Here is an 11,701-nt window from a genome sequence, read left to right on the forward strand (position 1 = left end):
TTGCTTAGCACAACTTAATAAAATGTTGTTGTTCAGTCACTAAGTTGTGTCTGACTCTGCAATCCTGTGGCCTGCAGCATGCCAGGCTTCCCTGTCCTTCACTATCTCCCAGGGTTTGCTCAAACTCATGTCCATTGAGTCAGTGATGCCATCCAACCATTTCATCCTCTGAAACCCCCTTCTTCTCTTGCCCTCAATCTTTCTCAGCATTAGGGTCTTTTCCAATGACTTGGCTCTTCACATTAGGTGGCCAGAGTGTTGGAGCTTCAGCTTTAGCATCAATCCTTCCAATGAATATTCAGGGTTGATTTCCTTTAGGATTGACTGTTAGATCTCTTTGAGAGCCCACCAGGCTCTCAAGAGTCTTCTCCAGCACCACAGATCAAAAGCATCAATTTTTCAGTGCTCAGCCTTCTGTTAGGTTCAACTCTCAAATCTGTACATGACTACTGGAAAAACCATAGCTTATTAACATTAATAAAATAAAATGTTGCTGGATATTAATTCCATATCTGTTTTGGTATAGTGCAGTAAAACTGACCTGGGCTGTAATCCTGACCCTGTTACTTATTTAGCAATTCAACCTTAAGTAAATTACTTAATTTTGGTGAACTTCTATTATTCTCGTCTCCTGCCTCCTTGTATAGCTATTCCTCAAGAAGCTCTGGGTAACTTGAATGTTTTAGATAATAACAGTTTATACAGCCTTTATTAGCATCCTCAGCTTGACTTGGCCAGGGGCAAAGACAAGGGGCCAAGAGTCTTTTCCATCCACTTTTTACCTGTCCAGAGTAATAGGACTTTACTTAGTCCTCAACAACCTATATCAGGCACAACAGAACCATAGGGGTCTTGCTGATACTTGGGCCCTACAACCACTCTGGACCAGGATCACTTTTAAGACTTGATTATATTTGGCTTCTGGAGGCTGAATCATAGAAATTGACAATTCGTCTTTATCACACCCTTCTTCCTGGTAGCTCAGAGGGTAAAGCATCTGCCTGCAATGCAGAAGACCTGGGTTCGATTCCTGAGTCCCCTGGAGAAGGAAATGGCAACCCACTCCAGTACTCTTGCCTGGAAATTACCATGGACAGAGAAGCCTGGTAGACTATAGTCCTTGGGATTGCAAAGAGTCTGAGTGACTCTTTTTCCCTCTAATTTTCTCTTTTTATAACATCCATTTGTCTTTAGAAAAGAAGATCCTTCTTTCTTTGCATGGTAGATATTAGTGAAATAGTTTATAGCATAGATAACAGAGTGCCTAGCACATAATAGATACTCAAAAAATTCTAGCTACTGTTATCTTATTCTACAGGATATTCTGAAAGTGAAATGTCAGTTACTTAGACATGTGGGCCCTCAATTTCCTCATTATGCAGGAAGTGAGCAAATGCTTTTCACAGTCTTGCCTGATTCTTTTGCCATTGAGGCAAGCATTTTCAAGAAACATCAGGGGAAGCTATCAACTCCCTTAGGGATTCAAAACTCATTTAATTCACCAAGACTGCACTCTCTAGTGTAACTGCCATGGTTATTATCACTTAAATTCCAGGATCATTTTGTAAGTGAGGTGACTTTGTATGATTTAGGCGCTCTTAGATGAACTACTGTGAATATTAAAAATGGAGCATGATAATTTTAGTAACACACTTTTCTCCTCAGTTGGAGACAAAGAACATGTTTACTTAGAGCCAAATATTTAAATCAGTAATTTCTGAGAACCTACTGTTGAAGTAAATTCAAAAGAAAATCAATGTATATGACTCCTTGACTGCATTAACTGACTAATTTAGAGGAAATAGTGGTGACGTATTAGAGCTATTAAATTTGAGTTAATAAATAATTCACTCTTTGAAGCAACCAGTTATCATTATGATTGGTTAATATCACTGGGTACTCATTGGATTTACAGCAATACAATAATGCCTCACTGTGGGTATTTATGGGCTTCCCTGGTAGCTTAGATAGATGGTGAAGAATCCGCCTGCATGCAGGAGACCTGGGTTTGACCCCTGGAATCCCTGGAGAAGGAAATGGCAACCCACTCCAGTATTCTTTCCTGGAGAATTCCTGAGGAGCCTGGTGAGCTACAGTCCATGGGTTGCAAAGAGTCACACACAACTAAGTGACTAACACTTTCACTTTCACTTTCATGGGTACTTATTAACATAATACCATTCAGAGCAGCAACTCTACTATTGTTAATAATATACTCAGTATAAATTCTCAAAGATTGAGCTAGAAATCAGGTGATAATTTGCTAAGATGCTTTTTTTGTCTTTTGTGTTTTTCACAAGATGCTACTCAATCAGTTTTTCTTCCCAATTAAATAGCGATAATACCCAAAATGATGCCAATGCCAAGGAATTCTGGGTAAACATGCCAAATTTGATGACTCACCTAAAGAAAGTGTCGGAACAAAAGCCCCAGGCTACGTATTATAATGTGGACATGCTCAAATATCAGGTAAGACTGTTTATATGGTCAGGGTGCCTCTTTCATGTTACAAATGTATATTTTGTCAACTTTAAAAAAATGTACAATGTGAGAGTTGTGAGTCAAGTTTTATTTGGGGCAAAATTAGAACTATAGCCTTGGAGGCAACATTTCAGATAACTCTGAGAAATTGTAACAAAGAAGTAGGAGGGAAGTCAGTATATATTTGATTTTGGTGAAGGGAAAGTACATGCAATTAAGCACATATTTTTTGGCAGGTTTCTGCTAGTCTTATGAAGGTTACTGCTACTCATGAGGAGCAGATATTGCTGTAGCCATGCATTCCGGGAAACAAACTCACTCAGAAGGACAGTGCAGATAGTGGAGTGCAGTTTATTACACCGGTGGGCCCAAGGCAGAGTCTCCTCTTAGCCAAGGACCCCCACCAGCATTTGTGAAAATTTTTAATACCCCATGTGTATGTGTCTGAACCCACCACTCCAAATTCCTTGAGACTTACATAAACCAAGGAAAATACAATCCCAATAACCCCATCATTCACATGCTATGTGCTCATGTGCTCAAACAATTAGCCAATAATCAATAAACCCGAGGTTACACTCCGATTGATACAGAAAAATTTATGGCCTGTCTGGAGGAAGGGGTGATTAGCGTATGTTTTCTCTTGGGTGATGAGTAACCTAGATACGATCTTCAAGGTTCCCGTCTGGAGGGGGTCTTATCCTTCTGTTGTTGTTTTCATAGGCACTAAACACAGAGTTCAGAGTTCATTAGAAAGGTAGCCGAGCATGATCAGCATGAACAGGCCTAAGATGGAGTCCAGGCCCTATGAATTCCTTCTTCAATATCACCATGAAGGATTTTAGTGCTTTTCTAGATATGAGGAGAACTAGGCTCATAAAATCAGCTCTGAAAAATATCTAACTTTCAGAAGACCTGTTCTGCTGGTTTTCCCCAGACCACTAAGTACCTCATTTCTGCTTTCCACCCTAAACTTCTTTCAGGGGCTGTTGAAAATCAGCAGTTATAGCAGCACATGATTTAATCCTTGTAGAGGTAGAAGGCAAGTGCCAATTTGTAGTTGACAATTCTAGCACTATTAACATTAAATAAAAGTAAAGTAACATTTCTTTAACTATTACTTAAAGCTATAATCTATAAGAATATAGAGATCATAAAAGGCTGTGTAGAAGCTATTTAGAATATTCATACATTATTTGAAACTTAAAAGTAAAAAAAATTTATTCAAATTTAGGGAAACACACCACAGAAATGAATTTGCAGAAAACTATGTCAATTAAGATTCCAAATATTGACAAAATAGTTTACTGTAATTTTGTTAAGGGGGCTTCCTAGGTGGCAGAATAGTAAAGTATCTCCCTGCAGTGCATGAGACATGGGTTCAATCCTTGATTCAGAAAGCTCCCCGTCTACCCACTCCAGTATTCTTGCCTGGAAAATTCCATGGGCAGAGGAGCCTGGTAGGCTACAATCCACTGGGGTCACAAAGAATCAGACACAACAGTTTCTAAACAAAATTTTGTTAAGAACATTACTGTACTAAAATCTGTTATTTTAAACAACTAAATGTAAGTAAGCTGGATTTTTAAAAATAAGGTGATAGTCCTACAAAATAAATTCTAATGAAACTTACCTTAAGAAATAATTTAAGGTTAACATTAACAAATTGAAAGATAAAAACCACATGATTATCTCAATAGATGCAGAGAAAGCCTTTGACAAAATTCAGCATCCATTTATGATAAAAACTCTCTGGAAAGCAGGCATAGAAGGAATATACCTCAACATAATAAAAGACATATATGATAAACCTACAGCAAACATTACCCTCAATGGTGAAAAATTGAAAGCATTTCCCCTAAAGTCAGGAACAAAACAAGGGTACCTGTTCTCACCACTACTATTCAACATAGTTTTGGAAATTTTAGCCACAGCAATCAGAGAAGAAAAAGAAATGAAAGAAATCCAGATTGGAAAAGAAGTAAAACTCTCACTGTTAGCAGATGACATGATCCTTTACACAGAAAACCCTAAAGACACCAGCAGAAAATTACTAGAGCTAATCAATGAATATAGGAAAGTTGCAGGATATAAAATTAACACACAAAAATTCCTTGCATTCCTATACACTAATGGTGAGAAAACAGAAAGAGAAATTAAGGAAACAATTCCATTCACCATTGTAACAAAAAGAATAAAATACTTAGGAATAAATCTACCCAAAGAAACAAAAGACCTATCTATAGAAAACTATAAAACACTGTTGAAAGAAATCAAAGATGACACAAATAGATGGAGAAATATACCATGCTCATGGATCAGAAGAATCAATATAGTGAAAATCAGTATACTACCCAAAGCAATCTACAGATTCAATACAACCGCTATCAAGATACCAAAGGTATTTTTTCACAGAACTAGAACAAATAATTTCATTAATTTGTATGGAAATACAAAAAACCTCAAATAGCCAAAGCAATCTTGAGAAAGAAGAATGGAACTGGAGGAATCAATCTGCCTGACTTCAGGCTCTACTACAAAGCCACAGTCATCAAGACAGTATGGTACTGGCACAAAGACAGAAATATAGATCAATGGAACAAAATAGAAAACCCAGAGATAAATCCATGCACTTATGGACACCTTATCTTTGGCAAAGGAGGCAAGAATATACAACGGATTAAAGACAATCTCTTTAAGAAGTGGTGCTGGGAAAACTGGTCAATCACCTGTAAAAGAATGAGACTAGAATACTTTCTAACACCATTAACAAAAATAAACTCAATAAACTCAAAATGGATTAAAGATCTACATGTAATACCAGAAACTATAAAACTCCCAGAGAAAAACATAGCCAAAACACTCTCTGATATAAATCACAGCAGGATCCTCTATGACCCACCTCCCAGAATACTGGAGATAAAAGCAAAAATAAACAAATGGGACCTAATTAAACTTAAAAGCTTTTGCACAACAAAGGAAACTTTAAGCAAGGTGAAAAGACAGACTTCAGAATGGGAGAAAATAATAGGAAATGAAGCAACTGACAAAGAATTAATCTCAAAAATATACAAGCAGTTCATGTAGCTCAATACCAGAAAAATAAATGACCCAAACAAAAAATGGGCCAAAGAACTAAATAGACATTTCTCCAAAGACATACAGATGGCTAACAAACACATGAAAAGATGCTCAACATCACTCATTATCAGAGAAATGCAAATCAAAACCACAATTAGGTACCATCTCATGCTGGTCAGAATGACTGCTATCAAAAAGTGTACAAACAATAAATGCTGGAGAAGGTGAGAAGAAAAGGGAACCCTCTTACACTGTTGGTGGGAATGCAAATTAGTACAGCCACTATGAAGAACAGTGTGGAGATTCCTTTAAAAACTGGAAATAGAACTCCCATACAACCCAGCAATCCCATTCCTGGGCATACACACCGAGGAAACCAGAATTGAAAGAGATACATTTACCCCAATATTCATCACAGCACTATTTATAATAGCCAGGACATGGGAGCAACCTAGATGTCCATCAGCAGATGAATGGATAAGAAAGCTGTGGTACATATACACAATGTAATATTACTCAGCTATTAAAAAGAACACATTTGAATCTAATGAGTTCTAATGAGGTGGATGAAACTGGAGCCTATTATACAGAGTGAAGTAAGTCAGAAAGAAAAACACCAATACAGGATACTAATGCATATATATGGAATTTAGAAAGATGGTAACAATGACCCTATATGGGAGACAGCAAAAGAGACACAGATATAAAGTATAGACTTTTGGACTCTGCAGGAGAAGGCTAGGGTGGGATGATTTGAGAGAATAGCATTGAAACATGTATATTACATATGTGAAATAGATCACCAGTCCAAGTTCGATGCATGAAACAGGGCACTCAAAGCTGGTACACTGGGACAACCCTGAGAGATGGGATGGGAGGGAGGTGGGGGGCGGGGGTTCAGGATGGGGGACAATTGTACACCCATGGCTGATTCATGTCAGTGTAAGGCAAAAACCACTACTATACTGTAAAGTAATTAGCCTCCAATTAAAATAAATTAATTAATTTTTAAAAAAGAAATAGTTTAAAGTTAAAAGAATGTTTGGTACAGCACATTACAGGATATGAGAACTTTCTTTCTGTGTTTAGGATTGCCCTTTACCCAAGATTATTACTGATCTAATAATCCTGTTTCAAAACAGGATTCTACAGAGCCTAAGTATCCCACTGATTCCCAGCCACTTGATCTCCTAGGTTATTTTTTGAGCATTGCAATTTTTGTGATTAAATATGCTCAAATTATTTTGCTTAAGATGAGGAAACTAAATTATTACTTTTGAAAGTTGCACTTTTTAATAGAAATCAGTACATCCCAAACATGAGTACACTTTAAAACCACCAGGGGAGTTAAAAAAAATGCTGATTCTGAGCTGGTCTTAAGTATAGATATAGATAGATACCTATATTAAAATTTATTTATAGATAAATAGAGATGGAGATAGGGAAGAAGAGAGGGTTAGAGATAGTGATGACAGGGACAGAGACATCTTCTGAGCCCTGACACTCTCAGAGATTTTTTTAAATTAGTTCAGGATGTGACCAGTTCAGGCGCTCAGTTGTGTCTGATTCTTTGCGACCCGATGAACCGCAGCATGCCAGGCCTCCCTGTCCATCACCAACTCCTGGAGTTTACTCAAACCCATGTCCATCGATTCGGTGATGCCATCAAACCATCTCATCCTCTGTCGTCCCCGTCTCCTCCTGCCCTCAATCTTTCCCAGCATCAGGGTCTTTTCAAATGAGTCAGCCTTTCACATTGGGTGGCCAAAGTATTGGAGTTTCAGCTTCAACATCAGTCCTTCCATGAACACCCAGAACTGATCTTCAGGATCAACTGGTTGGGTCTCCTTGCAGTCCAAAGGACTCTCACAAGTCTTCTCCAACACCACAGTTCAAAAGCACCAATTCCTTGGCTCTCAGCTTTCTTTATAGTCCAACTCTCACATCCATACATGACCACTGGAAAAACCATAGCCTTGACTAGATGGACCTTTGTTGACAAAGTAGTGTCTCTGCTTTTTAATATGCTGTCTAGGTTGGTCATAACTTTTCTTCCAGGGAGTAAGCATCTTTTAATTTCATGGCTGCAGTCACCACCTGCACTGATTTTGGAGCACCAAAAAATAAAGTCAGCTACAGTGTCCCCATCTATTTGTCATGAAGTGATGGGACCAGATGCCATGAGCTTAGTTTTCTGAATGTTGAGCTTTAAGCCAACCTTTTCTCTCTCCTCTTTCACTTTCATCAAGAGGCTTTTTAGTTATTCTTCACTTTCTTCCATAAGGGTGGTGTCATCTGCATATCTGAGGTTATTGATATTTCTCCCAGCAATCTTGATTCCAGGTTGTGCTTCATCCAGCCCAGCGTTTCTCATGTACTCTGCATATAAGTTAAATAAGCAGGGTGACAATATACAGCCTTGACATATTCCTTTCCTGATTTGGAACCAGTCTGTTGTTCCATGTCCAGTTTTAACTGTTGCTTCCTGACCTACATACAGGTTTCTCAAGAAGCAGATCAGGTGGTCTGGTATTCCCATCTCTTTCAGAATTTTCCATGGTTTATTGTGATCCACATAGTCAAAGGCTTTGGCATAGTCAATAAAGCAGAAATATGTTTTTCTGGAACTCTCTTGCTTTTTTGATGATCCAGCAGACGTTGGCAATTTGATCTCTGGTTCCTCTGCCTTTTCTAAAACCAGCTTGAATATCTGGAAGTTCACGGTTCACATATGGCTGAAGCCTGGCTTGGTGTCTTTAGAGCATTACTTGACTAGCATGTGAGATGAGTGCAATTGTGCGGTAGTTTGAGCATTCTTTGGCATTGCCTTTCTTTGGGATTGGAATGAAAACTGACTTTTTCCAGTCCTATGGCCACTGCTGAGTTTTCCAAATTTGCTGGCGTATTGAGTGCAGCACTTTGACAGCATCATCTTTCAAGATTTGAAATAGCTCAACTGGAATTCCATTACTTCCACTAGCTTTGTTCATAGTGATGCTTCCTAAGGCCCACTTGACTTCACATTCCGGAATGTCTGGCTCTAGGTGAGTGATCATACCATCGTGATTATCTGGGTTGTGAAGATCTCTTTTGTATAGTTCTTCTGTGTATTCTTGCCACCTCTTCTTAATATTTTCTGCTTCTGCTAGGTCCATACCATTTCTGTCCTTTATCGAGCCCATCTTTGCATGAAATGTTCCCTTGGTGTCTCTAATTTTCTTGAAGAGATCTCCAGTCTTTCCCATTCTTTTGTTTTCCTCTATTTCTTTGCATTGATCACTGAGGAAGGCTTTCTTCTCTCTCCTTGCTATTCTTTGGAACTCTGCATTCAAATGGGTATATCTTTCCTTTTCTCCTTTGCTTTTTGCTTCTCTTCTTTTCACAGATTTTGGAAGGCCTCCACAGACAGCCATTTTGCTTTTTTGCATTTCTTTTTCTTGGGGATGGTCTCGATCCCTGTCTCCTGTACACGAACCTCCATCCATAGTTCATCAGGCACTCTGTCTATCAGATCTAGTCCTTTAAATCTATTTCTCACTTCCACTGTATAGTCATAAGGGATTTGATTTAGGTCATACCTGAATGGTCTAGTGGTTTTCCCCACTTTCTTCAATTTAAGTATGAATTTGGCAATGAGTTCATGATCTGAGCCACAGTCAGCTCCCGGTCTTGTTTTTGCTGACTGTATAGAGCTTCTCCATCTTTGGCTGCAAAGAATATAATCAATCTGATTTTGGTGTTGACCATCTGGTGATGTCCATGTGTAGAGTCTTCTCTTGTGTTGTTGGAAGAGGCTGTTTGCTATGACCAGTGCGTTCTCTTGGCAAAAGTCTATTAGCCTTTGCTCTGCTTCATTCTGTACTCCAAGGCCAAATTTGCCTGTTACTCCAGGTATTTCTTGACTTCCTTTTTGCATTCCAGTCCCCTATAAGAAAAACAAAAATCTTTTTTGGGTGTTAGTTCTAAAAGGTCTTATAGGTCTTCATAGAACAGTTCAATTTCAGCTTTGTCAGCAGAACTGGTCAGAGCATAGACTTGGATTACATTGATATTGAATGGTTTGCCTTAGAAACGAACAGAGATCATTCTGTCATTTTTGAGACTGCATCCAAGTACTGCATTTCGGACTCTTCTGTTGACTATTATGGCTACTCCATTTCTTCTGAAGGATTCTTGCCCACAGTAGTAGATATAATGGTCATCTGAGTGAAATTCACCCATTCCAGTCCATTTTAGCTTGCTGATTCCTAGAATGTTGATGTTCAGTCTTGCCATCTCTTGTTTGACCACTTCCAATTTGCCTTGATTCATGGACTCAACATTCCAGGTTCCTATGCAATATTGCTCTTACAGCATCAGACCTTGCTTCTATCACCAGTCACATCCACAAGTGGGTGTTGTTTTAGCTTTGGCTCCATCTTTCATTCTTTCTGGAGTAATTTCTCCAATGATCTCCAGTAGCATATCGGCCACCTACCAACCCAGGGAGTTCATCTTTCAGTGTCCTTTCTTTTTGCCTTTTCATACTGTTCATGGCATTCTCAAGGCAAGAATACTGAAGTGTTTTGCCATTTTCTTCTCCAGTGGACGACATTCTGTCAGACCTCTCCACCATGACCTGTCTGTCTTGGGTGGCTCCACACGGCATGGCTTAGTTTCATTGAGTTAGACAAGGATGTGACCCAAGGTGTACATATTTTTACAAGACCTCCGAGTGATTATAATGCACCCCATAGGCTGAAAATGCACCCAGTGGGCTCACATGTTGTAAGGAAACCATTGAACATGAAGTGTCTATGTGCTGGTACATTGCCCAAAAATACAAATGGGTGTAACATTTTTCTAGTAAGAATAGTATTGTCTAAGCTTTAAACATCATTATGACAAAGCCTAGAAGGTAGACAGAATTCACTTATTGCAATATGAACGTGATGTAAAGTATTAATATGTAGGCAGGAGACTGAATTCTGGAATTAAGTCAGCTTCCCTACTGTCCACTGACCTTGGACACTTAATCTCCCTGAGCCTCAGTTTCCTCATCTGCAAATAAGGATAAAAATGATTCTCAGCTAGGTATTTTTTAAGCTGTGGAGAACTAACAGCTTAACATATTTCAGAAGTAGCCCTAAGTCTGCCATTTTGCTTTAAATGAGAAATCCCTTTTGTTGTGGTTTAGTTGTAATGTTGTTATTGTTTTTCAACAGTGCAGGGGGTTAGGTGGGAGGCATTATTAGCACTTTGTGGAATCACTCTCAAATCAAAGCAAGTTTACTTTCTGGCAACCAGTGGCACCCTCCCCCAGTAACAGCCAATCACATGTCCATAAAGCCCCTCATTGGGCAGAGGAACTACTATGAAGTTGAGAACTCCTGCCGAGGGGAAGAGTGTAGAAATGGCAAGGGAGAGCGAGTCTGCTCTTCTTTTGAGCTCTTAAATAACAGACTTCTAAATAAGAGTTCATTTGCAGAGGACTGGGCTGCTAAAAATAAAGTGTAGAAACTTTATTATAAGGTTTATTATAGAGATTATTGTAAAGTTTTAAAACTTTTATTATAATGACCATCTAACTAAAATTATGTCATCAAAAGCCATGTCTTTCATTTTATAAAAGGATCCGTGTCTGGTTTTGTTTCCAAATCAACCATAACCGCTCTGTAAGTGCAGCCTGTCTTCAGGACCCTTCCCCATGGTGTCCATATGTACAGGCATTGCTAAGCCAATAAAAAGCTGTTTATAGTCTTCAAAATCATCAGAACTCATACTCCATGAATAAAACTTCAAGACTACAGACATCACCCACGCAACCCCTGCGGTGCTCATATACTTGTAAAAGGTAGAAATAATAACCTTGTAAAATTTTCACTGTGGATCCAAAATTCAAGTTGGTATTATTGTTTTATAACTTTTTGCTGATTCTTCAAATCTGACTCTTCCTTAGTCAAATTCACAGTTGTTTCTAACTAGAATTGACAGTAGACTGTAGAATGCAGTACTGCCAGTTAGAAGATCTGGGTTTAAGTCCTTAAAATGGCAAATCCAACAAGAGTAATCATAACTTGCTTTGTCTAACTCACTATTTGTGAAGAGCAAATATGATAAGAATATTAATAGGTTACATGTATTAAAATGTTAATTCCTT

The 11,701-nt window shown here is 38.5% G+C and overlaps 1 protein-coding gene across 14 annotated transcripts in view; it reads left to right on the forward strand.

The window, feature by feature from the left end:
- Positions 1-11,701, forward strand: part of SGIP1 (SH3GL interacting endocytic adaptor 1) — a 237,573-nt gene that overhangs the window by 212,989 nt on the left and 12,883 nt on the right. For all 14 annotated transcript variants that reach the window (XM_060400235.1, XM_060400212.1, XM_042249325.1 and 11 more), the window contains one exon: positions 2,337-2,469. In XM_060400235.1, the coding sequence (XP_060256218.1) occupies positions 2,337-2,469 (133 nt within the window). The remainder of the gene's footprint in view (positions 1-2,336; positions 2,470-11,701) is intronic.

The sequence above is a fragment of the Ovis aries genome, chromosome 1, assembly GCF_016772045.2.
Source record: "Ovis aries strain OAR_USU_Benz2616 breed Rambouillet chromosome 1, ARS-UI_Ramb_v3.0, whole genome shotgun sequence".
NCBI lineage: Eukaryota > Metazoa > Chordata > Mammalia > Artiodactyla > Bovidae > Ovis > Ovis aries.